Here is a 27,526-nt window from a genome sequence, read left to right as displayed (position 1 = left end):
TATTCAAATATGTTTTGCAGTGAAGTGCAGTGCTGCTATCTGAAGTGATGCCAATGTCAATGTTCTATGGGTATTCTGTGTTTAGACGGTGAACATATTTGATCAAATTTCAAATATTTTACTTATGTTTTTTCTATGGTACTAATAGACTACGGTAATTATAATCACTCCAAAAATATATACGCACTGTTTCCTGTGCGGGCCCTTTGAATGAAAACATTTGAAAACCTCTGATTGACTACATTGAAAATTATTTTTGTATGAATCTGTTTTGTCTGCAAAGTTGATGAGCTGCAGAAAGTTTTTTTCATGTATTCTCTTTTCTCACCTCCAAGATTTGTCTGCCAGTGAAACTGAGTGGGGTGGAGCTGTGGGGGGAAGCTCGTGTAAGATCCTTCTATTTCTGATTCTTATCCATAAATGCTATCTTTAAAGGTTTTTCTGATTATCATATTGTGCCGTATCTGACAGCCTAATTCATAGGATTCAGTTTACTTCAATGTCTTGCTATTGGAACTAAAGGAGGAAGTGTTGTCTGTTGCTCCTGCAGTCGGGCCTTCCTCGGTGCAGATCGTGGGGGTGAATGTTGTGACAGTGGGAATCCCGTATGGTTTCCAGTGCATAGCCGATTGCTATCCGGACTGCAAGTACACCTGGACCCGGGGTAATGTGACCTCTCAGGGGCCCGAGCTGAGCTTCCAGCTGCTGCACGTGGTACCAACACAGACCCTGTCCTGCACTGTGTCCAACTCTGAAACAGGGGACTCGTCCACTGTCCAAAAAACGCTGCAGGTGACAGGTATGAATAACCAAAGTGAATTCTAATTCATGAATTTCCTCAGTAGAACTCCCTTCTAATCTATTTCCAAACGTTCCAGCGGGGCCATCAAACATCCAGATCAGCGGTCCAACCTATCTGACCTATGGAGCGGAGTCCATCTTCATCTGCTCAGCCAGCTGCTACCCCGCATGCAGCTTCTCCTGGACTGTGTCCTGGGAAGGGGAGACGCTCAGCAAGGCACAAGGCAGCAACCTTTCTGTCACTCCATACACCAGCACCGTGCTGGAAGAAAATCTGATTTGTGAGGCCATGGACACCGTCTCACATCTCTACATCTCCAGCTCTCTATCACTGCCTGTCGCAAGTATGTCAAAGAACCTAGCGTGAATAAGAATTACCACAAATAAGCCACCAACATTAGAAATACCACTCAACTAGTTATTTAGCTTTGGAATATTTGTGATACATGATGGAAGTCAGTTAAACTGGTTGAAATCCATTTCTGTTACTGGCAGAGATGGAAAAAGTACTCAGATCTTGTACTTAAGGAAAGTACCAGGGTGTAGGAATATTCTGTTACAAGTAAAAGTCCTGCAATCAGAATGTTACTCAAGTAAAAGTACAAAAGTATCAGCATAAAAATATAGTGAAAGTAGCGACAGTAAAAGTAGTCATTGTGCAGATTGGTCCATTTCAGAATAATATATATGATATGTTTTATAATGATTGAGCATGAAAGTGTTCTCAAAGCTGGTAAAGGTGCAGCTAGTTTGAATGACTTTGTATACTGCAGGGTAGCTTGTGGATTTACTCCAGGTGGAACTAAAGTCTGATTTAACACTAAAGTTAGGAAATCAATGTAGTGAAAGTATTTACCTATGAATTGTAGTGGAGTAGAAGTACCAGTAGTCATCTGTTCTTTATCACCATTATGTTCCATTTTCAAATACTTGACCGCTATAAATTACATTTGGTCCTTCAGATTAATGTTTGTTAATGTAAGCAACTGTAGAATAACGTTCTAATAATGTAATGTAAAGTAATGTTAGCTAACATTAGCTCATGTAAATTAACTTTAGCTAATGTTAGCTTGTTTAAACTAATGTTAGCCAATCTTAGCTAATATCAGCTAACTTTCCGTACGTTTTGCTGGGAAACTGACATCGCTGAGTAATTTCACTGACTTCACTGACTCACTCTGACATGTGCTGCTGTAACAAAATGTTAGCCTGTGTCACAATAACATTCCAGTGGTTTAACCCAAAAAACAATAAAGCTAGATACGGATGCAGTCAAACAATCTTTAAAATGACTTACTTAAATAAATTACTTGATTGAATCCATGTTCTGATTCAAACTTCTTTTTCTCAAACTCTTTTTTAGGTATATCTGACATCAGCATTGTTGGTGACAGTACAGTGACAATGGGGAAATCGTACATGTTCACATGCTATGCTGCATGCTACCCATCCTGCAACATTGTATGGAAGTACATGGGAAAGACTTACGAAGGTAACCAAGTCCAGATACCCATCTATCATCAGGGGGACAAGAAAATTGCCTGTCACCTTGAGATCACCTTTAATGACTACACCAAAATTGAGCCTCTGACCTGTGAGGCTACCAACACTATATCTCACAGCATTAGCACCTCCGTTAGGAACCTCACTGTCATCGGTGAGTCATATTGCTCCTCATTTTTTATTACAAAGTAATGACGTCTTTCGTGCTGATAATTTGTGATGTGAATATTCTCTCTGCACAGACCCCATCTCAGTGCATCCCTCCTCTGCGGGCCTGCCAACGGGAGAAAGGCCCTTCTCTCTGCAGTGTGTGGGCTCTCAGAACCCCGCCTCCATCACATGGCTTTGGAACAAACTCCCAATGCCAGCATCTGAAAGAGTGCTCTTCTCCTCTGACAACAGCACAATGACATTCAATCCTCTCCTGCATACTGATGATGGCTTATACCAATGTGTGGTGGCAGACGGGGGGCCCCCCATTCAGTCTGTTGGCTACCAGATGCAAGTAAACTGTGAGTATACGGGTCATCACAGTGACCTCATCATGCCACGCCGCCGCGTCCGACTGAAAATACTATTTTAATCAAACACAAAACAATGAAGATGTTAAATGGCTGTAAAAATCTGAACAATGAAAGACAGCAAGAAATATGTTCTGCCCTTAAGGTAGACAGAAGAAGATCGTCCTAATAGGAGCATGTTTAAAATGACACTCATACATCCATGTTGCAGATCACTCTTGGCCATATGCTGATGCAGCAAGTCCTGTAAAGGATTTTCACTCTTCCATAATGTTGCGGCAATAAGACTCTTATTTTGACCGTTTTGACATCGCGATCCATCTATCCTCAGCTACTTATCTGGTTTTTGGTCACCGTTGTGATGGCAACCCATAAGGTCGACTAGCCCCTTCTTCAAGTTCTTTCTGTGAATTCCTAAGCTGGTTTGTGTTTGTAAACCCTTCAGTCTTCTGAACCTGACATGTGTGTGCGTTCAGGAGGTGACCAGATGCCCACACTCACTCAACTGGCTCTTTGACTCCAAGCTTCTTCATTCGTCTCCCAGTCCCTTAGGACACACCCAACCCCCCAATATGCATGGGACTCGTGGTGGCCATTTTTCTTTGTAGTCTTATTAGCTTTGTCATTACCCAGAAATGATGAGAAGATATTAGAAGGTAAATTGATCACTCCCGTTCAGAGGTACCTAAACTTCACCATGAAATACCTTAATGGTGCTTAACTGACTGCTAAAGCTTTACTACACATCTCCCTTGTGACATAGAACAGAAGATATAGGAGCTTCTCGTGACACAGATTAAAGTAACCTGCAGAATGACATCAAAGTCAAAAAGAAGATGCATCCCTGAGCAGATCTCCTCCTCTGCCTCCAGTCTGCTGGGTCACCCATCTGTATTTCAACCCAATAATAAATGTCTGTTATTGTGCAAGCCACACATGAGTAACAGTTGCCATTCAAACTTATTTTCGAGTATAATTCATTTATTATTATATATTACTTACAGTATAATATGCAAAATGTGTTTTCTTCTTGAATAAAAAAAATGAAATGTCAAGTGAATGCATTTTTTTAAATGTCTCTCTCAACCTCTTCTATCTACCTCGACCTGCAGACGGACCATATGGAGTGGGGATCAGCGGGGGGGACATACTGACTGTAGGAGTGCTGTATCATTTCAACTGCTCAGTGGACTGCTACCCAGCCTGCCTGCTGACCTGGACCTGGGGTAACATCACCTCCCATGGCCCCCATTTCAGCCTGCAAATTGAGGAGCTGATCCCCCCACAACTCCTGACCTGCACAGCCGTCAACCCTTTGATAGGAGTCGAACTCGCCGATGAAGAGACAATTCAAGTGATAGGTAATTTCAAAAAATATATATTATATCAAGCTCATACGTTTTGTATGATATAATGTATATTTTTAAACCCACTTCCAACTTTTCAGTTGGACCAACAAACATCCAGATCAGTGGTCGAGGCTTCCTGACTGCAGGAGTTGCGTCTAACTTCAGCTGTTCTGCTGACTGCTACTCCTCCTGCAGCTACTCCTGGGCGCTCACTGAGGAGGGTCTGATGATAAACACTGCTCAAGGAAACACCATTTCTGTCACCCCGTCTACATCTGTTAATAATGTGTTTGAGACTCTGACCTGTACGGCTCAGGACACCGTCTCACATCTCTCCATCTCCAGCTCTCTATCACTGCCTGTCGCAAGTATGTGAAAGAACCTAGCATGAATAAGAATTACCACAAATAAGCAACACACATTAGAAATACCACTCAACTAGTTATTTAGCTTTGGAATATTTGTGTTACATGATGGAAGTCAGTTAAACTGGTTGAAATCCATTTCTGTTACTGGCAGAGATGGAAAAAGTACTCAGATCTTGTACCTAATGAAAGTACCAGAGTGTAGGAATATTCTGTTACAAGTACAAGTACTGCAATCAGAATGTTACTCAAGTAAAAGTACAAAAGTATCAGCTTGAAAAGATATACTTAAAGTAGCAAAGGAAAAGTAGTCATTGTGCAGATTGGTCCTTTTCAGACTAATATATGTGATGTGTTTTGCATCAGTAAGACTCTGCTGCTGCCTGTGCCAAGTATGTGAAAGAAATGAACCTCCTATGAGAATTTCAAATCCTATAGATTTGTACAGAGACAATATAACATTATTCACAGTAGCAGCTCAGGGGTGTCCAAACGTTTCTCACTGAGGGCCACATACGAAGGGCTGGGCCCCTCATAGAGGTGAGGTATATTGCTTCATAAGTTTAGTTCTATAAATTAGCTTAATCCATCAAATAAATGAAATTATTCTTGACACTTGAATATGCTTTAAGGAAAAAACAGCCTACATCAAAGCTCTCCAGAGGGTTTCATTGTATTTAGTTACAAACAGTGTTGGCAGCTCATCCCTTAAACAGCAGCCTCAGATTGATTATAAAAAGGGGAACAGGAAGGGAATATTTCAAGCTGGTTATGCAAATAAGTTATTGAGCTGAATTTATTTGAAAAGTGTGCTTATTAACTCATGAATACTACTTTGTAATATATGTGTACATATATATTATAGAAGTACAATATAAGATAAGCACATATTTCCTTTGTGGGCCAAATTTCATTATACTTTTAGAATTTGCTGAGGGCCAATTCAAAATAGACCACGGGCCACAGTTTGGACACTCCTGACTTAGTTGAACTGTTAGCGAGTTATAATACAAATGTTTTATTCTCAATCTCCTTTTCAGGCATATTTGACATGAGCATGGTTGGTAACAGGACAGTGACACTGGGACAACAGTACACGTTCTCATGCTATGCTGCATGCTACCCATCCTGCTACATTATATGGAAGTACATGGGGGAGACTTTCCAAGGAGACAACATTGAGATACCCATTTTGGATTCAGCTGAAAATAAAACGTTTTCCAAACGCCTGGAGATCACCTTTAATGACTACTTTAAATCTGAGTCTCTGACCTGTGAGGCTGTAAACACATTATCTAACGCCACAGTCAGCCTCACTGTGAACCTCACTGTCGTTGGTGAGTCCATCATATTGCTCGCACTGATTTTTATTAGAGTAATAATATGTTTGGCACTGGTGGACTTGGGGCCTTGCTAAAGTTGTCCCTTTTTATGCCCATATCTTAGATTAAACATGATGAAGTAATGAAGTCTAAATCTGCCTCTGTGTCCTGGTGTAAGAGCCATAATAAACTAGCATGTTAATCCTTTTTCTGTCACTTGATATTTTAATTTCTCTGCACAGACCTATTCTCAGTGCGTCCCACCACGCAGGCCCCCCCGGTTGCAGGGGAGCCCTTCTCTCTGCAGTGTGTGGGCCCTCAGGAGCCAGCCACCATCACATGGCTAAAGAACAAACACAAAATGCCAGCCAGGGAAAGAGTGCACCTCTCCCCTGACAACACCACCATCACCTTCAGCCACCTCTTCCGAGCGGATGGAGGAGTTTACCAATGTGTGGTGGTAGAGGATGGACCACCCATCTTATCTATTGGCTACCTGATGCAAATTAACTGTGAGTACAAACTCTCCTGTTATCCTACCCACTGTTATTTCTGGTTGGAATCAGTGAGAGCCAGGCTAGCTGTTGATGTTCAATTAATGAGAGTTGTATTCATATTTTCATCTCAATATACCCAAGATGTTGACATATTTCTGAGACAGAGTGCCAGCCCAGGAGCAAAGCAATGCAGTTTGGATAGGGACAGCAGCAATGCATACTATTATTAGCTACCTTAAAAAAAGACCTTCAAAGAAAACCTTTAATATCATTTTAAGTGCACGGTATACAATTACAATGAGACAGATCTTGATAACTTAATTGGTTAGTTTTGCTTTTGCCAAAACACCAGACTTTGATTATTTGATACAATTCAGAGTGAATGGTGTACTTTTACTCCACTACATTTAGTTAATACCTTGAATTACTTTGATTTGGATGAATGATTTGATATATATAATCAACACTTAAATCAGACTACAGTAACATTCACAAGCTACCAACTTTGATAAAACTTTGACCAATCTGCAGAATGACTACTTTTACTTTTGGTACTTTTAGTATATTTTTATGCTAATACTTACTTTTACTTGAGTAACATTTTGAATGCAGGACTTTTACTTGTAACAGAGTATTCCTACACTCTGGTACTTCTACTTTTACTTGAGTACAAGATCTGAGTACTTCTACTTTTACTCAAGTACAAGATCTGAGTACTTCTTCCACCTCTGTTGACCAGAACAAACCAAAGTCACACAATAACACAAAGTCCCATCAGGCAGTGGTAGACTAGAAACACTTAAAGGTCCCATGTCATGGCCATTTCTACTGATCATAATTCCTTTGTTGAGGTCTACTAGAATAGATTTACATTGTTCAATGTTCCAAAATCGCATTGGTTTCTCATACAGCATCTCTGTATAGTATTTGTATTCACTCTCTGTCCTAAACGGCTTGTTGGAGCTCCTGCCCCCCCCGCCCCCCCCTGTGAGCCCAGTGTGCTCTGATTGGTCAGCTCGCCCACTCTGTTCTGATGAGTACACCACCGATACAGCGGAACATCAGTGATTATGTGTTACAATGGCGTTTGTTAGCAACCAGAAAATGACCCCAGTAATGACAAACAGATGAGAATGCTGCGTGGGGTCTGGGTGCCGTGTTGGCGGGAAGTTGCGGCGCTCGCTGCTGCTGCGAGGAGCGGACAGTGTGAGCTGGGTTACTGGGGTCGTTTCCTGGTTGCTGCGTGGGGTCTGTGAGACAGTGAGACATCACAGAACTCAGCCTGAGCACATACATACACTCACAGCCAGGCTGTTTGCCACACAGTTCACCACACAGTTCGCCACACACTCACAGCCTGAGAAAAGATAAGGCTGAGTGAGTGTGTTTGTGCGAGGAGCTCCACGGATTGGTCCATTTGGTCGTCATTACGTCACTTAGACCGGGAAGAAAGAAATGGAAAAAGAGAAATCCCCAACGAGGCGTTCTGGAGCAGCATAGGCAGGTCTTTTCTGTGTTAGAGTTTTACTCGCTACAGGGTGTACTTTGAGGGTTTGTGACTCTGCAGACCGTTTACATGCAGAAAAAGCTACATAACACACAAGGGGACGGGTAATAACCAGAAAAGCATGACATGGGACCTTTAACAGAACTGTATTGTTATGGCACAGATGAATATTACAGCTCAGTTCCCTGTCGGTAAGGGCTGTCTGACGGCGAGGTAAATATTCAATATATATCTACACTTAAACTGATACCGAGACGGAAAGCCTTTCTTTAAGAGGGCTGAAATATGTTTTGCTACTGCTTCCATGCTGTAGCTCCCTTCTGCTTCTTTAAACGGGGGTGTGCCGACCGCCATGGACTGTAGGTCATACACTGACTATGGACAACCCCCGCCTCAAAACATCTGAACTATCACTTGAGGGTACTACGACTGGATGTGTTGACTACTCAATCCTTACTGCGTATTTGAGCTGTGTTTTATTTTCCAGATGGGCCAGATGATGTAAGTATATTGAATCCTTATGGAGGGCCTGTGGGGGGGCTGATGTACGCTCAGCCTGGATCCACCATAGAGCTGCAATGTGTGACCACCTGCTACCCCGTTTGCTCCATCAGCTGGTTTTACGGCGGTTTGCTCCTGGCTACAAATAGCTCCATATCCTTCACACCTGTAGCACCTCCATACACGACTCCCCTCACCTGTGTGGCCTTGAATCCAGCAACAAAACAAAACCTTACAGCTGAGATCACCGTGGGGGTTTCTGGTAAGCAGATATCAAGGCATGCTTTCTCCAGGTTCTGTGCACTTTAGCCGACTTATCTTGCATTTGTGTGTCTTCTCTTGCAGATGGACCGAAGAACGTGGTCATCGAAGGGCCAGCCTCTCTTGAGATCGGGGTCACGGCGACCTTGACGTGCTCTGCGGACTGCTCTCCTTCCTGCAGCTTCCAGTGGACGGTCTACGGGAAGACTATGACGGGTAGTGTGATTGACATTACGGTGAACCGCTACATCTCTGAAGAGTCCATGAGCTGCCAGGCTCAGAACACGTTCACTGGGAACACGGCTACGACCAACGAGACGCTCAGTGTGTCAGGTAAGCTGTCCCGGCGTGCATTTAGACATCGGCCAAATTCCAATCCAGCCTTTTCACTCCATGATGGGTTGAACTCCCTCTGTAGGCACCATCACAGCTGCATTATGCACCCTGCTCTAAATTGTATTTTGGGACCAACTTCCTTTGCCAAAGCTCATGGTATAGCATTTCTTCTTTTTTAGCACATCTAATCCATTTTATGACATTCTTTGTTATTGCAACAGTCCCAGTAAGTAGACTTCAAAATAAAATTGGCTCAGGAGTATTCAAAATTGATTGATCCCAAATAAAATGTGTATTCTTGTTGTAAAAGTGTTTTGAATAACTTTAAGTACATTTACTGAAGTACTTAAATTAAGTAGAAAAATGTAGCTACTTGTGATCCACTTGAGAATCATAACATTATGCTACTTCATATTTTAACTCCACTACTTTTTGTAGGCAAATGTGCTTTTTAATCCACTATTTTACAGCTTTAGTTACTAGTAACTTGCAGATTTAGATTAGTAATACAAAACATAAATCGACTAATTAATTATCATATATTATTATAGGCTAAGCTACCCAGCATTATATCAACTAAGTCAAATAAACCCTACTTTAACCAAGAGTAACTTTTAAATAATGAACACATGAATGCATCAATAATTATAATCATATATATTATTCTGAAATGGACCAATCTGCACAATGACTACTTTTACTGTCGCTACTTTAACTAGATTTTGATGCTAGTTCTTTTTCACTTTTACTTAAGTACAATTTTAAATGCAGGAACTTCACTTGTAATAAGTTAGTATTGCTACTTTCACTCAGTGGTGGAAGAAATATTCAGATGCTTTACTTGAGTAAAAGTATCAATACATTATTTTCAAACTACTTCATTACAATTATAAGTCCTGCATTCAAAATCATACTTAAGAAAAAGGACATAAGTATTATAAACTAAATGTACTTAAAGTATACAAAATAAAAGTACTAATTGTGTATAGATATTGCCTTTATGTGTGTTTATAATTATAATTATACATGTGACATTTCTAGATAATATTGTTGCATCAAGTAGCATTTTCGACTTTTGTAAAACATTCAAATAATTTGCCTCTTTTGTGACTGAAAAAGTGTTTCCACTTGAACTGTCTTTTAGAGATGCATTGTTAAAAGTAGCTAAAGCCATTGAATAAATGTTGTGGAGTAAAACAACATGAGTAACCTCTGAACTGTAGTGGAGTAGAAGTACGAAGCAGCACAACATGTAAAATACTCAAGTTAAGTACAAGTACCTCAAAATTGTTGTTAGGTAAAGTACTTGAGTAAATGTACTCAGTTACTTCCTACCTCATCTGAGTATCCTTCCACCTCTGGTCCCATGACATGGTCAGGAAGAGCTACTGTTGGGGGAGGCGGGGGGGGTCTTATAACCATCTTCCATTCCCCACTAGTTGGTTTGGCACGCACTTTTCATGGCCGGCCCTCTATGCCATGGGATTGAAAGTGGATAGAGAGGGTGTTGGGGCCTGATTGGAATTGTGCCGTAGTATTTGGCTGCGGTTTGATTCTAATCCGTGTGATTTTCCCTGCAGATCCTCAGTGGTGTGGATGCTGAGACCCTGAGGAGCCCCTGCTCTCCTCCTGAACGCTCTGTGGACCCCAAATTAGAGTTGGTAATCTTCTTATTAATGACAGTAAACATACGTGTGTGGCTGTATTTACTCAACACTGCGTACTGACGGTGATGGACTGGCGCCCTGAATAGGGTGTGCTCTGGATTTAGGACAATGCATGCTGGGAACGGTTCCAACCTCTTTGTGACCCTGAACAAGATTAAAAAGGTAGAGAGAAAGGAATGCGTTTGACACGTAAAGTTGTTTTTAATTACACAAGGCTAATCTCATTTCACAATATGTACCCATTTGTCTTTCCAAACAATATGCACTATCTTGCTTAATAAACAAAGAGCTACTTTACCTTTGCTGATAACCTGGTGCTAATTCATCACCGTGTGACAAATCTGAGATGATGTTATACTGAGTTCAAAACGAGTTGAACTTCTTAGGGATTGAGTCAACAACAGTGCACACTGCACACACAAACACCTGTCAATACACCTTTATTTGTTGCTTTCCCCAGAACAGGACAATAAAGTACTCACAGAGACCAAGCAATATCCACACTTCCTGTTCATAAACATCTCTTCTGCCTTTGGTATAATCCACTATAAAATGTAAATATGTGACTCACTTTTTCGACAGTTTCACATGTTATACATTTATGAAATCAGTTTTCAAAAAGTGAAATATCTTCATTTTGACAGTCAAGTTGCAGATGTAGGTATCATTCATAATGACATAGTAAACGGATACTACACTGGTATTCACTGTATCAGCTTGAACACTCGAACACACCATGTTCAGAACAATAAACCACCATTTGTGAACTTTCAACTTTTAATAGCGCAGTGTTGTAAGGAGAGAAAGAAGAGATTTAGGGTCATTTTCCCACAGGCTCATATCACAGCAATCCAATTGAATGAAAGCAAATTGAATATACATTCAGTCCGGATTAGCTTGAAGCTGAATGATTAAGTTGGCTTTAAAAATGAGTGTTGAAATGAAAGGTTTTATCAGCATCACACCCCGTACTTCTTCTGCAGCGCTGCAACACAGGGTGCCTCCAGCTCAGCTCGGTGCAGGAAGTGGAACAGCTCTTTGAGCACTGGGGAAGAACAGTAGAACAGCACGTTAGCGCTATGATGGAGAGGAAAGATACGAGCTATCAGCAACATCACATGGAGGAGACTGAACCTTTCTTCTCCGGGGAGGACAGGAACATGACGGCCATGTCGAAGCGCCGCAGGCTGGCCAGAGTGCTGAGGACCCGCAGCGTGATGGAGGCCTCTTCATGCCTGCACAACACCACGTTAATGCACACCAACACAAAACCAGAGCAGGCTTACATCTATTGTTTTAATACACAGTATTTGTAAACTTACTTGATATAGAACCCATGCAGTGTGTTCAGGATCTGATTGAGAATGTCAGGCTCCAGGGAGTTTTGGAATATGCTTGCGTAGGCCTCCGGTTCGACTTGCTGCATGACGAGAAACAAACAAGGAACACAGCTTCGTTTAACACAAACATTGTGAGAGGGATCTTGACTTTTTGGTTGCACATAGTCTGGCTATTTATTATAAACATTGAAACTTTATTCAGAGGGGGTATAACAAAGGGTTGAGTGAGCAGCGCGAGTCCCTGACAGTGGGGACAGACAGCTCACCCTCAGGTATCTGTAGATGACCTCCGGCTGCTGTCCCAGCTTGCGCAGGTCGGCCTCCAGCTGGAAGCTGTTGGTGGGTGGGGGGGGCAGGTCAGCTGCTGACGGAGGAGGAGCCACTTCCTGCTGCGCTGGCTGTCTGCTCGGTCTGTTAGAAGGAACTCTGGAGAGAAGAAGCCAAACAGTGGGGAGGGGGGTGGGGATAATCAATACCGCTTTCCAAGAAAGAAAAAAAAAGTGCCTAGCCCCTGACATAAAGAATATGGAATAGACATATATCTATTTCTTCAGTGTACTGTCCGTACACTCTAAAATCAGAAATAGATATATGTCTATTGTCTATTCAACAATCTAAGCTGTTTTGGTGTGAGTTGCTGAGCGTCAGACATGTCTGCCTTCTCTGCATTTTCATAAAAGCAGATGGAACTGAGCTTGTGCTAAAAGTAAAAAAATATATATCTATTTGCAGAAATCATGACCCGGTTACTCACCTTCCTTCTGCACAGTGACGTGGTGGAGAGAAGGATTTCTGGACAGACAGATTGCTGTTGAGTTTTGGAATAAGATAAGATAAGATTGATGCCAGTACATTCTGGTATTTTTGCAGTGTAAATAGTTAGAAAAGTCTACTTAAATATGCATAGAATTAAAAACCCTAAAACTATTTTTCCCATAATGAACTGTACTATAGTTACAAAGACTTTGAAGCAACTCAAACAGGCATAAGATATAAACACAGGATTGGACAAGTAGGAGTTCACACAAGGAGTAAATAGAAGAACAAACACAACATCTAATGACAGTATAGAATACAATCAAATAAACAAATATAACCATTTACATGTAAAAAATAACAATGTATTTTCTAAAGCTTTGAGCATCACAAGCCATCTGCCTCCATTCCATTAAAGAGACATCTCTGCAGTCAAAATGTAAAACACATGTAACTCACAACAGAACAACGTTCAAACACGGCACTACAGGTAAGAGAGTGTTGTGTTGAAATGAAATGCTTTATCTCAGGGGCTCACCTCTCAGGGAGCGAGGGGACGTCTGCTAGCTCCTCCATCTTGATCACTTTAGCGCTGGGTGAGGTGGACAGTGGAGAGGAGTTGTCCTCAACCTCCTTCATCACCTCCTTGATGAGGAGCTTGGACCCTTCTGACTCCCCCTCAGACACCGTCACCTCTCCACTCACTTCCTCGATCTCAATCCTGCGCAGAGGCTTCTGAAGAGCACAACATGTTCACCATCGGTCCAAAGCTTCATTGATTTCACCAGATGCTAGCAATGCTATCACAACATGCAGATGAGAGAATCCAGATGTTTACATTTTTAGCTGTCCTGCTACCTGCTGGACAAACAACGCTAAAGCTAAAAAAGTATGTCAGATAATTGACTATCAGATCATCTACTCTTTGATGATTCATATTCATGTGTTAGCTTGTAAAATGTACGTACTGCTGACCACAAGGAGGAAAGCTTCATCATATCATCTTTGTAATTCAACTTTTTGAATCCGATAATGATTAGATAGAATCTTGTGTCAAATAAATGTGCAGGCTTTGTCTATACCAGGGGTGTCAAGCTCAATTTCAACTCGGGCCACATTAGCATGATGGTTGCACTCAAAAGGGCCAGTTTTATATATAAGACTATATAAGAATAAATATTTAATATACAGTGGGGCAAAAAAGTATTTAGTCAGCCATCAATTGTGCAAGTTCTCCCACTTAAAAAGATGAGAGACCTGTAATTTTCATCCTAGGTACACTTCAACTATGAGAGACAGAATGGGGGGAAAAAAATCCAGGAAATCACATTGTAGGATTTTTAATGAATTAATTAGTAAATTCCTCTGTAAAATAAGTATTTGGTCACCTACAAACAAACAAGATGTATGGCTCTCACAGACCTGTAACTTCTTCTTTAAGAGCCTCTTCTGTCCTCCACTTGTTAACTGTATTAATGGCACCTGTTTGAACATGTTATCAGTATAAAAGACACCTGTCCACAACCTCAAACAGTCACACTCCAAACTCAGTGGCGAACCGTCAGGGCCTTCAAGGTATTCAGAGAATACCCTGATAACTCAGATAAAAAAAATACATTTATCGATTTAATTATATAAATACAATACAATAAAATGTAATAAAATGTAAATACATTTTATAAATGAGAATCGTATCTGTGTTGTTGATCTGTAATAAACAGTGTTACGTTGATTTGTTTGTCCTTCTCGGACCTTGCACTACGCATTTTAGAAAAGAAATGCAACCAATCAGATCTGTTTCTGCGTCTGTGGGAATTCTGTATCCTTGATAGAAGGCCCTGGTCGTTGAAATGAATGAGAGCGAACATTCTGATTGACAGTTTGATCAACCAATCATATATTGATTTGTAGCCAATGGGCGTATTCTTTCGGAGTTTCCCACGGTGCAGGGTATGCTAGAAGGCCCGTTAGTTCTGACAGGTGCGAGACACAGGATATAGATGGGACGTAACAATTCATTTTCTGTTTTATTCGTTTTAACGTTGACATGGCAACAGGTGAAGAAGATGTTGTTGCGGAATTATTGTCGGTTCCTTTTTCAAGACGACAATTCACTAAAAAGACGGACATTGTAAAAAAAGGGCGCCCAACGCCTGAAAATCTGGAGCTGAATCAAGTTGCTAAAGGCTATGTTCGCCATTTCCAGGCTAGCAACTGGGAAAGATACCCGTGGCTTACGGGCTCAGTTAGTCACAAAAGGCTCTACTGCTGGGAGTGCTTGCTTTTTGGGACCGAAAAGGGGGCATTGAATTGGAAAGGCTACGATAATCTGAGCTGTTTAACCAAGGCTGCACAAAAACACCAAAACACAGCAGGGCATTTTAAGGCAACGGTCACCATGAAGACTTTTGGAGACACAAGGATTGATCTACAGCTGGACAAACAGAGACGTAGAGAAACGATCATTCACAACGAAAAGGTGAACAAAAATCGGGAGATTTTGAAACGTCTGATCCACTGTGTGATTTTCCTTGGGAAACAGGAGTTACCTTTCAGGGGCCATGATGAGAGCAGAGAATCAGCCAATCGAGGTAATTACCTGCTTACATTCATAGCAGAATATGATCCAGACTTGCACTACCATTTGTCCACTTCTAGGTGTTCATTGGAACCTTGAGTCAAATACAGAACGACTTGATAAGTGCTGTGGCCGAAGTGATGGGTGAGACCATTAAAGAGGAAATAAGTAAAGTACCCTTCGTAGCTTTAATGCTGGATGAAACAACAGATGTCAGCAATGCTGCACAGTTATCGTTTGTTCTTCGGTTTGTAACAGACAGTGGCGTAAAAGAGAGGTTCATCAAATTTGAGGATGTGACAGGGAAGAAACGGGCAGAGGATGTAGCAGCCATGGCCCTCGGTTTCTTGGAGGAACATGGATGCATGGACAAACTTGTAGCCCAGTGCTATGACGGTGCTGCCGTTATGGCATCGGGGCTGAACGGAGTCCAAGCCAAGGTCAAGGAAAAGATCCCACAGGCACTTTTCATACACTGTTATGCACATGCCCTTAATTTGGTTTTATCTCAAGGTGTAGTTAAAATTAAAGAATGCAGAATTTTCTTCTCACACCTTTCTGGCCTGGCTGCGTTCTTTTCTAGATCGCCAAAACGAACGCAGCTGCTTGATGAAATATGCCAGAAGCGACTGCCACGAGTGGCACCAACCAGGTGGAATTTTGCATCAAGATTGGTGTGCACTGTCTTTGAAAAGAAGGATGCTCTTAAGGACCTGTTTGACTACATAGTTGAACACCACGAGGAATTTGATGATGCTGCCATTCTCAGTGCTGATGGCTAAATATCAAACCTGGGCAACTTTGAATTTGGATTTTTCCTTTCAACTTTTAACGAGATATTTGCGCATGCAGATGTGCTCTTCGACATCTTACAGAACAAGTCATTCGACATGCAGTTTTGTCTGACAAAGGTGGTGAAGAGTTTTGCATTTGCATTGAAGGGCAGAGGGATCGTTTTGATCAAATATATGATGAGACTGTGCAGGACACCGGCCTGCCAACTGGACGGAGAGCCCACGGAGATTCTCGCTCACACTACAAGAAACTGCAGAATGGCATTCTTGAGAACATTTTAAATCAGGTGCAAAATCGGTTTAAAGATCACGAAAAATTGTCATTCCTTTCTCTTCTGGACCCTCAACAACCAGCTTTAACAGCAACTTCCCTGAAACTGCATTCGTAAGCCTCACAGAGAGCTACGGGCCGCACTTTGACTTGCCTCGGCTGAAAACAGAACTGTCTGTGATGTATTGTATGACAGATTTTCAGGGAAAGAACCCATCTGACGTCCTTTTCTTTTTCCAACAAAAAGAACTTTGTGACAGCATGCATCAGCTATATGCACTGATATGTCTGGTTGTAACGATCCCCGTCACCACTGCATCTGTGGAAAGGACATTTTCCGCCCTCAAACGGATAAAAACATGCACGGAACAGAACAGGACAATCCCGACTCTTTGCATTAGCTTCCATGGCTATTGAAAGGCAACTTCTTTTGGATCTGAAAAGCAGTGATCAGCTTTATGACAGGGTGATCAAAAAATTCATCCAAAAGGACAGGAGGATGGATTTCGTCTTTAAGTGATGATGACCATTGGTGAGTGAGACTACTTTTTATTCGCTGGTTATGCATCTCGTTGAGCTGGTTGCATTTTGTTTCCACACACTTTTTGATGAATGGTTCGTTAATGTCTGTCTTGAGTGTAGTAGTACGCGTTGTTGTGCATTTCAATCTGACAAGAGCGGCTGCGGCGGCTGCTGCTGCGGCGTGCTTGGTGGGGGGCGGGGGGGCGTTTGTGTCTACAGAAGGTCCAGTTGTGATAGACACGCTTCGCCACTGTCCAAACTCCACTATGGCCAAGACCAAAGAGCTGTCAAAGGACACCAGAAACAAAATTGTAGACCTGCACCAGGCTGGGAAGACTGCATCTGCAATAGGTAAGCAGCTTGGTGTGAAGAAATCAACTGTGGGAGCAATTATTAGAAAATGGAAGACATAGAAGACCACTGACCACTGATCTCCCTCGATCTGGGGCTCCACGCAAGATCTCACCCCGTGGGGTCAAAATGATCACAAGAATGGTGAGCAAAAATCCCAGAACCACACGGGGGGACCTATTCAATGACCTGCAGAGAGCTGGGACCAAAGTAACAAAGGCTACCATCAATAACACACTACGCCGCCAGGGACTCAAATCCTGCAGTGCCAGACGTGTCCCCCTGCTTAAGCCAGTACATGTCCAGGCCCGTCTGAAGTTTGCTAGAGAGCATTTAGATGATCCAGAAGAGGATTGGGAGAATGTCATATCGTCAGATGAAACCAAAATAGAACTTTTTGGTAAAAACTCAACTAGACGTGTTTGGAGGAGAAAGAACGCTGAGTTGCATCCAAAGAACACCATACCTACTGTGAAACATGGGGGTGGAAACATCATGCTTTGGGGCTGTTTTTCTGCAAAGGGACCAGGACGACTGATCCGTGTAAAGGAAAGAATGAATGGGGCCATGTATCGTGAGATTTTGAGTGACAACCTCCTTCCATCAGCAAGGGCATTGAAGATGAAACGTGGCTGGGTCTTTCAGCATGACAATGATCCCAAACACACCGCCCGGGCAACGAAGGAGTGGCTTCGTAAGAAGCATTTCAAGGTCCTGGAGTGGCCTAGCCAGTCTCCAGATCTCAACCCCATAGAAAATCTTTGGAGGGAGTTGAAAGTCTGTGTTGCCCAGCGACAGCCCCAAAACATATCTGCTCTAGAGGAGATCTGCAGGAGGAATGGGCCAAAATACCAGCAAAAGTGTGTGACTTACAGAAAACGTTTGACCCCTGTTATTGCCAACAAAGGGTATATAACAAAGTATTGAGATTAACTTTTGTTATTGACCAAATACTTATTTTCCACCATAATTTGCAATTAAAGTCTTTAAAAATCGGACAATTTGATTTTCTGGATTTTTTTTTCTCATTTTGTCTCTCATAGTTGAGGTATACCTAGGATGAAAATTACAGGCCTCTCTCATATTTTTAAGTGGGAGAACTTGCACAATTGGTGGCTGACTAAATACTTTTTTGCCCCACTGTATATAAAATAATGTATTATATAACATTATTGCCTCTGCATTGGATTATTATCGGATAGGGTAATAACTTCATACTTAACTACGTCTGAAAGCAGAAGTCTAGGGCAAACAATTGCAAGTCTCTTCAGTGCGCATGTCACAAAATGATTAAAAAAAAAGTCAAATTCTGAGAAAAAAAGTCTAATTTGAGATGCATTGTGGGACATGTAGTTTATGGGCAATGTGCTTATGTAAAGCGGCATGTAACCGAATAATAAACATATTATATTCTTTGCGAGCTCTTGTGGGGCCACATGAAATGAAGTCGCGGGCCGGATTTGGCCCCCGGGCCTTGAGTTGGACACCCCTGGTCTAGACTAAATAGACTGAAATATTTTATATAATCTGATGACTAAAAGTGACATTTGAAGCAACACTAAATAAAAAAACTGAAACTTGACATTGTGAGCAACATGAATTAAAACCTACAATAGAATAACTAAAGCATTTTGCTTCTGAAGAATAAAGCTTAAATCGCTGCCAAAATGAACTGCCTCTATAGATAACCTTCTGTGATCTACGATACATTCAATAGTGAAAGGATACCTTCAAAAAGAAACACAAATTATCCTGCAGCTTTCACCTGGAATATAGTCAGATCACACCACAGTTGAATTATTATCTTCTACTAATCTGCCTTCAGTGTGGCAGCGTGCAGAGACAGTGCTGGATCAGGAGAGACTCACAGCTGACTGCAGATGTGTTGGCTTGTCTATGGGCTCCACGGTTCTCCTGTGTGAGCCGTCTGCAGTCTGCAGCAGGCCACTGGGGGCCGCACCCTGAAACACACGAGAAGGCTGGTGAGGATGAAACCTGAGAGACATGCCAAAGAGTCCTGTCAACGAGCTTGGGATTCCAGAATCAATGCTCAAAGCCAGAGGGGGTTCAAACCAAGGAGAGGAATATACATCCGTCTCTACGAGGAAAACATACCATGTGGAGTTTCTGCAGCTCGTTCAGGGCCTGCTTGTTCCCTGGTTCCAGTTTTAACACCTCCTGAAAATCTGTTCACACAAAAAAATCACACACTGGTTTTAACTCATTGATTTGTTGGTCAATTCAAGTTAAGATGACTTTAGTAAGATGGTTACAAGTTTAGTTAAACCTTGTCCCGAAATAAAAAAACAGTCTAATTTTTGAACGGGCTGACCAGGACAAAACACACTTTTCCACACAAGTAAAGATGGAAACCAAAGAGACCCAGACTAACATCATGTATCGGCCCTATATACAGTATATTGTGTATTCCTGTAGTGAGTTGCTGCTGTTTGCCTGCAGCACAGTGTAGTGCACACTGCTCAGCACCTTGTCTGGCCTCCTGCAGCTTCCCTAAAGCCGCTCTGGCAGTGGCCCGGCGGGCGAAAGCCTTAGTGTAGGTTCTATCCAGAGAAAGGGCTTTGGTGCAGTCCTCCTCCGCCTCCTTATACCTGCAGCAAACACAACAAAACAATATGCAAGGTTTTAGTTTTGACTCTGAACAGAAAGTGCGTGCAGAAGCACAAGCTGTGCTCACCTCTCAAGCTTGAGGAAGGCCATGGCTCTGTTGGCGGGCAGCAGCACGTTCAAGCTGTCCGCCTCCATGCCTCTGCTGTAGCACTCCACGGCCGCTTCGTACTTCCCCTCCTTGAAATAAGCATTCCCCTGAAAGGCACAGTCAGAACACTTCAAAAGACTGTTTCAAAATGAACACTGCTCCATTACTTCCTGTTCAAAGAACATCAGAATCCAAAGAAGCAGCATCACATCATCTGGCTTCTTCCCACTTCTTATGATAAGAACAAAACCACACACTCTTTTTTTTAACCTAAAGCAATAGTTCTAAAAGTGACAAATGAAATGGCAGAATGAAAATGTCTGGAACCATACAACTTCTCCTCACATGGACACTTTTCCATATATGTTTCATATTAGCCCCCAACATGTGGCAAAGCTTACCCTGTCCTTTTGTACAGCCGCCTCCTGTCGCCTCTGCTGCTCCTCCTCCTCCTCCTCCTCCTGTCTCCTCTCCTCCCCCTGTCCTTCCTGCTGCTCCGGGGCCACTGTGGGGGCCTCCTGTGTGGCTTCACTCAGGACGGCAGGCGCCTGATGTCGGAGAGTCTGAAAGCAGTCAATGATTGTGAGGAGATAAAGAGAAGAGGACTTGAGAAATTAGGCTAGACCCTAAAATGATGCTTTGCCGCTCACCTCTGTGATATGTCTCACTTCATTCTGTGCCTCCATGTTCCCTGGGTCGAGCTTGAGAACCATCTCGTAATCTATACAGAAACATATTCACATTGTGACCTCAGTGTGCACGACAGACGGCCTAATCCTTTCAACAGTTTATCACCTTCTAATGCACATTCATATTTCTTCAGGGCAGCCCGCGCTGCTCCTCTCCGAGCATACGCTCTGAAGTAGTTGCTGTCCAGAGCGATGGCCAGGTTGCAGTCGGACTCTGCCACAGCATACCTGGGGGAACACACTCTTTCAGAACAACACAGACAGGCTGCATGCTGTTACATGTATTCAAACTATTTAAATACATAAGTTGTGTGCAAAACAGCAGCCTTCCTTGATATTGTTATTGTCTATGCTTTTCACTTGTTCAGTCTGAAGAAGGAGGAGGCTCTGTTGGTGGGCAGCACAGGGTTGTAGGGGTCTGCAGCCATCCCCCTGGTGTAACACTCCACAGCATCGTTGTACTTTCCCTCTTTGAAAAACGCGTTACCCTGAAAACACAAGTATAATCTGCTTCAGGAAACAGTCTTCTTCTCTTCACTTGTTTTGTATTGCCGTGCTTACCTTTTCTTTCTCAGCCAGCATTTTGACCCGGTCAGCTTCCGACTCGGAGTCCGACTCATTGGACTCTGCAGGACTTTCCTCCTTATCCATCTCTGCCAGAGCCTGGTCCTGCCACCACAGAAGAAGAGATACTGAGTGAACTACTCTATGACCTCACCAGACCATTTGAGATTTCATTAGGACGCTTTAGCTACCACGTCAAACTTGTCCCATGATTTATAGTCGTATGCTTTGATCCTGGAGGCGTCCTTTGACTCCCCTGCCTTGGCGTCTCCGTTGCTCATTGGCTCCTTCTTCTTCTTCTTCTTTCTTTCCCTCATTTTTGTTTTGTAGTCTATGTTGCGCACAGGTGGGAGATTCTTCTATAACACAGAGACAACAAGCTGCAAACGCCTGAAGACCATCCAGAACATGACGTGCTCCATAGAGAGAGAGAGAGATAGATAGATAGATATTAGGGGTGTAACGGTATACGTATTCGTACCGAAACTATTCGGTACGGGCCCTTCGGTTCGGTACACGTGTGTACCGAAGTGTACAGAACGAATATAACGTTAAACGTAAAAAATGTAGAACGTGAACAACTTTTGGGAAGTAATCTCAGGTGCTGCGTCGCAGCGTTCAGAGTAATTTTCTCACATTGGGTTCAACGCGTCATAGAGCAACCAAGTCATTTCATTGGACGAGAGGCATACTATGAGAGCTGGTCACAGGGATGCGTTCAAATTTAGTCAGTAATTTGATTTTTTGTGATCATTGTTTCTGCTGTACCGAAAACGTACTGAACCGTGACCTAAAAACCGTGGTACGTACCGAACCGAAATGTTTGTGAACAGTTACACCCCTAAAACAGAGAGAGAGAGAGAGAGAGAGAGAGAGAGAGAGAGAGAGAGAGAGAGAGAGAGAGAGAGAGAGACTGACTCCTGCCCAGCCTCCCAAACTTTATTTTTATGTGTGCATTGTTATTTGTGCTTGAGCAACATTTTACTTGAACTTTATTTCAATGAAATTAGTTGTAATTATTGTCCTACATTTTAATTTGTTTTACAGCCAGAACATCCATCTGTGTTGGCCCCCAGGTCAAGATCTACTGTGGCTCAAGGGCCTTCACCAGAGCCATCACCACCAAGGACCAGAGGACCAGCATCACTACAGCTGCCTCCACCTCCATCTGCAGCTGCCACCAGGTCAAGATACACCTCAGCACAAAGGCTCCACCACAGCCATCACCTTCAACCCAGCCAGCAAGGAGGTCTCGTGGAGGTTTCGTATAGCGCATGTTCACCCCCCCCCCCCTACACAGCAGCCCATGCACCATCACCCCCATCTTCACAGTAGCCAGACCCACTGTTTTGGAAGACAGACAAAGACCTTGACACTGTCTTGCCATTTATAATGAAGAGTTGGTTGAAAGTTCTGATGTTAAATATTGTAAATAGTGAGATTTTCCAGTTTCTTATATTTATATAAATAGTTGGTTGAACAATTTTTTTTGAATGCTCAATTTGTATTTGTACACATCACAGGAACCTTGGTATGTAATATGAAGTCATTATTCAGTCCTAATGTATCTCAGTCCCTGCTGTGGTGAAAGTAGAGTGATAAACACCTATTTTACTCAGAGAGAGAGAGAGAGAGAGAGAGAGAGAGAGAGAGAGGATGGATAGTGTTGGAAGAAGAACTCAGATCCATTACCTGGGTAAAAGTACAAATACTATGGTCTTAAACTAAAAATGGTACTTACTTAGAAGTAGAAAGGTATTATCAGCTGAAGTATTGGTTAAGCAGAATGGATGTTTTCAAAGTGTTTTATTGTTACGGGTATTATATTATCCAGTTTTATTTTTTTACATGTAATAGCATTTTAGTTTTGTGGTTTTCTCGATGTGAACCAAATGAATATACTTGAAATACTATTTATATTAGTACAACACCACTGCATTATACCAGATCAGCATATTGTGTGCTTTTATATGCACAAAGTATAAAGTAGCATTACATGGACATACTCAAGTAAAGTACAATGTATGTACTTTTTCCTTATAGCTTTGTGAAGCACCTTGAGATAACGTTTGTCTTTAAAGTGTGCAATATAAATCAAATGTATTATTATATTATTTATAAGCACAATACTTGAGTAAATGTTCTTAGTTACTTTCAACCAGTATAGATAGATATAGATAGATAGATAGATAGATAGATAGATAGATAGATAGATAGATAGATAGATAGATAGATAGATAGATAGATGTGCAGAGAGACAGACAGATGCGCAGACAGATGTGCAGACAGACAGACAGACAGACAGACAGACAGACCTGGTCCTGCTGCAGTCCTCCGGTCCTCAGTTCCTCGTCTCTCTTCTTGATGTCCGTCTCCCAGCTCTGCAGCTCAGACATGTAGCTCTGCAGATCCTCCGCGTTTTGCCGCATCTGGAGCTGTAACTCAATAGCTTTGTTTCCCACGGACATGTTTCTCCCTGCCAAACACACATTCGTTTTTCAGAAATGTTTACCTTGTAGAAAACACGAGAATCATGCTGCCATGCGGCTAGCAGCTAGATAGCTTACGTAGCTAGCACAAATACCAAACATTTAGAGCAAATAAAGTACATTCAAGTGACCCTGTAGACCCTTGAACCCTCTAAAGTACCTGTGACGTGTTTCTCTGCCTGACAGTTATAGTTATAATGTCCCTGCGGTTAATTTGGCTAAATACTAAAGTAAAATGTGTCGGTATTTATAACTCTCTGTTTACGTTCGGAGCCATGACAGCCGAGTACCAGCAGCCTTTGCGCTGGTTGAAACAAAGATCTTCTATGCTACGAACACTCACTTACTACAAAACTAAAATCGCAAACTGACTGAAATGACCGGTAGACCCTATACATCCATGCCATGGGTAGACCGTAGAACACGACACATTATACTATAAACTCAACTCACTAAAATTAAATATAAAAAAATATATACTTACAAAACAGCCAGGACCTTTTCGAAGTGTCGTGTTAAAACCTTATATACACAGTCTATGGTTAAAACTGTTAATGTTCTAGTTTCTAAAAGACAGCTTGCACACGTCTAATGGCTCAGTTGTTTTGGTGCTTGAGGTTGACGTCTTGCCTGCACGGTATGAATAGGCGATCTATACCGTATACTATTAAAATAAAACTGTGTTTGTAAAATATGATTTTAATTGACTTTTGGAGTTTGTTATGTTTATGTACTTTATGATATAAAAGCGATGGAAATTAAATGATAACTAACCATTTCCATTCTTTACCTTTGACCTTTTGCGACCACGTGATCTACAAAACAGTGATGACCTCTCTCCTGCTTGCTAGCTGTAGCTAACTCCTGCTAACACTTCACACAATGGACCAGTCTAAACAAGAGAAGGAATATGGATACGAGTTATTCCCGGAGAGAAACACGGGGTCTAAGAAAGAGAAATCATTCGTAAACTCCCTGTTCACTTCCCAATTCAAGTGTGAGATCATGTTGAAGCTCGCAATGGAAACCAGTGAGTGTTTTAACAAGCTGGTGTCCTTTCAGCAGGGACAGTTGAATGATGTGCTTTCTGTCTCATGTGTTGTTCATTTCACATCGTCCTGCTGTGTTCATGTTGGGAGCTGGCTGTCAGAGTAGCAGCAGGTAGTGTTAGCCACATGTAGCTCTCAGTGGCTCCTGTCATTGATCCACATTCAGCTCTAACTGCTCTGTCTCTCTCAGGTCCGTACGCCAAACTGCTCCTCAGTGCCATGAACAGCTCGGGATGGTAAGTATCATTTAGAATGAAATATATAAACTGAGGGGGAGAAGTACTCAGATCTGGTATTTAAGTAAAAGTACAAGTTCAATTTACTCCAGGTGTAACTAAAGTCTGATTTAAGAGTTGATTACATTTCACATCATTAATCCACATCTGTAAAGTACATCATGATGACTCTACGCCCTCCTCTGACACAGCAAGGTTATCAGAGACAGGCATTTTGCCTGTGAAGATTGTGATGGGTCGGTGAGCGGGGGCTTTGACGTGGCGTCTTCTCAGGTAGGAGATGTGCGCACTAATAAAGATGAGGTTCTGATAATGTTAAGAGTTTGCTGCTCAAGGATAATGAGATGTTTTTTTGTTTGAAGATCGTTTTGTGTCAGAACAACATCCACCAGCAGTCCCACATGAACAGGGTGGTCACACACGAGCTCATCCATGCCTTCGACCACTGCCGGGCCCACGTGGACTGGTTCAACAACCTGAGGCACCTGGCCTGCTCTGAGGTCAGACTGAGTGTCTGCCTGTATTTATGTGCAGCTGAAGCTGTGGCTAGTTTAATATTAGTCTCTGAATAACTGCCATTGTGTGGATAATATTGCTCTTTGACATTAATGTGTACACAAATTGCCAAAACACTCACATTTCCAATAAGCAGTTTATTCTGCCAATACTCTTTAAAAGCAGGATGTAAAGACAATCCAAGCGGCAGACTTACCCTGAGTCTCCAGGAGACGATGCAGTTGATATGATGGCAGTCCAAACTAAAGAAGAGGATCCCACGGTTTCAAAGCACAATATGTGTTGTAGAACAGCCCACAATAGCTGGGTATAAGTACCCCAACAAAATAAAAGGTTTAATAAAGGAGGCATATTTATACCGAAAAAATGCGGTCAAAAACTGTGATAGTGCTCTACCTGCTTTACTGCCCTTATAAAGGTACATGGGGAAAGGGGGTGTAGCCGGGCCAGGCTCCATATTGGCTTGTCAGAAAAAATCTAATAATAATTCATTTCCTTAAACCAAGAACATAAGGCAATTAAATTAATATATAATGTGGCAAAAATATACAGGTCATATGTTTAAACAAGACATTTATAGTAAGACATTTTGGCTCCTACAAAACTCATTCCCTCTCTCAGCTGGGCTTGATCGTTTCACCAAATGTTACTTACTGTATTTGGTGGACGGCTGTTTCTAATCACAAGGTTGATAAACACTTAGTCAGCCTGTGAGCATGTATGGCCTCAGCAGCCTCAAACCTAAAGCTACTTTAAATCACTGGAGGTGGCAGTTTTTAAATCGTTTTCTCATATCATTATTCTGCTGACCTATACATTCTTCTTGCTGATTGTAGTGGCGAAAATCATTAAGACTTAATCATTCAAACTCAAAATGAATACTGCCGCTGAGGCACCTGCTAGACAATCTTACGCAGGGAATGATCCAAGTCCACGCAAGAACGTTGGTTCCTACATCCTATTTTAACAATAGTCTCACCTTTCCTTTCCCTGCAGCCTTTCCTATGGCTCTACTTTTCTGCTGTGCTGATCCCACCACCACCTGTCTCCAATAGGAATATATCACCCAGTGCCCAAAGCTGCCTTCAAAATAAAAGCATATAACAGCTACTTCAATTAACTTAAATTACAGTAAAATAAAAGATACATTTACAAAAACGGCAAGAAAATAAAGGTTTTACTAATAATTAAATCATTTCAATCAATATATAGCTCCAACACTGATTGTATAAGGACTCTTCTGTGTGTTATTTTTAGATCCGGGCGGCTAACCTAAGTGGAGACTGCTCCTTCAGCTCAGAAGTGTCCAGATTTAACTTCGGCATGAAGCAGCACCATCAGGTACCGGAGACAGCGGACCTTCTCTGGGATGCTTCAGGATGATGTGATGATCAGAACACTGACTTTATGTTTTTCTTGGGACAGGAGTGTGTCAGAGACCGCGCCCTTCGCTCCATCCTCGCTGTGAGGAAGATCAGCGCGGAGGAGGCGCAGAAAATAGTGGACGAAGTGTTCGACTCGTGTTCCAACGACCACGCTCCGTTCGGAAGAATCCCGCACGGCTCAAAGGACGCAGAGTTCGCCTACAGAGATCATGAGAGCAGAGATCGATATAATGCAAACCTTTAGTGTGCTCACGCTCTCCTGCTCAGCATGGAGGGGCAGCGTGTCGGACACCATCTAATCCCCTCACCAGGGATCTTCTCTAAGTCATGCGTCCTTGGAACAGAAGAGCAAAGGAAGTAGTTTCAGTACATTTCATAATCTACCTTCATTTTGTTAAACTAATCCTCTACAAAGGGATTTGAATTATAACAGAAGGCCCCAGTGATTAATACGTCAATTGTTTTTTATTGATCAATAGATGCTTTTAAGGAAATACAGTATTAATGTTTCGTCCATGGGTGTTTGCTGGAATCACCTTGAGGTTGGAGGATGTATTCCACTGTTTGCACCTCATCTTTTTTGCCACATTGACATCAACTCATTTCCTGTAAACATTGTGATTAAATGAAAGCAAATCAA

The 27,526-nt window shown here is 42.2% G+C and overlaps 3 protein-coding genes across 5 annotated transcripts; 2 read left to right on the top strand and 1 right to left on the bottom strand.

Annotated features, from left to right (window-relative positions):
• LOC307022557 (hemicentin-1-like) lies at window positions 1–11,507 on the top strand. Its single transcript, XM_079655386.1, has 12 exons — window positions 1–386; window positions 551–799; window positions 879–1,145; window positions 2,165–2,458; window positions 2,547–2,816; window positions 3,938–4,186; window positions 4,273–4,542; window positions 5,580–5,876; window positions 6,104–6,373; window positions 8,353–8,628; window positions 8,712–8,960; window positions 10,544–11,507. Exons 1-12 carry the CDS (start codon window positions 287–289, stop codon window positions 10,564–10,566), a joined length of 2,814 nt encoding a protein of 937 aa, XP_079511512.1. The 5' UTR covers window positions 1–286; the 3' UTR covers window positions 10,567–11,507.
• Window positions 11,054–24,323, bottom strand: rpap3 (RNA polymerase II associated protein 3). 2 transcript variants are annotated; one of them, XM_079655388.1, is made up of 18 exons: window positions 24,185–24,323; window positions 23,527–23,687; window positions 21,403–21,570; window positions 21,209–21,316; window positions 21,008–21,135; window positions 20,754–20,875; window positions 20,609–20,679; window positions 20,360–20,521; window positions 19,938–20,065; window positions 19,730–19,851; window positions 19,358–19,428; window positions 19,111–19,203; window positions 13,265–13,461; window positions 12,725–12,778; window positions 12,237–12,396; window positions 11,953–12,050; window positions 11,765–11,865; window positions 11,054–11,675 (listed from the first exon to the last, which is right to left on the bottom strand). In XM_079655388.1, exons 2-18 carry the CDS (start codon window positions 23,677–23,679, stop codon window positions 11,590–11,592), a joined length of 2,022 nt encoding a protein of 673 aa, XP_079511514.1. In that variant the 5' UTR covers window positions 23,680–23,687; window positions 24,185–24,323; the 3' UTR covers window positions 11,054–11,589. The 2 variants fall into 2 exon arrangements, with proteins under 2 accessions (XP_079511514.1, XP_079511513.1); XM_079655387.1 differs by lacking the exon at window positions 24,185–24,323 and adding an exon at window positions 23,861–24,018.
• On the top strand, window positions 24,199–27,526 carry atp23 (ATP23 metallopeptidase and ATP synthase assembly factor homolog). 2 transcript variants are annotated; one of them, XM_079655391.1, is made up of 7 exons: window positions 24,199–24,337; window positions 24,527–24,730; window positions 24,940–24,985; window positions 25,177–25,258; window positions 25,348–25,485; window positions 26,759–26,842; window positions 26,927–27,526. In XM_079655391.1, exons 2-7 carry the CDS (start codon window positions 24,583–24,585, stop codon window positions 27,128–27,130), a joined length of 702 nt encoding a protein of 233 aa, XP_079511517.1. In that variant the 5' UTR covers window positions 24,199–24,337; window positions 24,527–24,582; the 3' UTR covers window positions 27,131–27,526. The 2 variants fall into 2 exon arrangements, with proteins under 2 accessions (XP_079511517.1, XP_079511516.1); XM_079655390.1 differs by lacking the exon at window positions 24,199–24,337 and having other exon boundaries at window positions 24,362–24,730.

The sequence above is a fragment of the Notothenia rossii genome (assembly GCF_949606895.1).
Source record: "Notothenia rossii genome assembly, chromosome: 10".
Classification (NCBI taxonomy): Eukaryota; Metazoa; Chordata; class Actinopteri; order Perciformes; family Nototheniidae; genus Notothenia; species Notothenia rossii.
The sequence above is the reverse complement of the archived record's forward strand: the minus strand, read 5'-3'. Positions and strand labels throughout refer to the sequence as shown.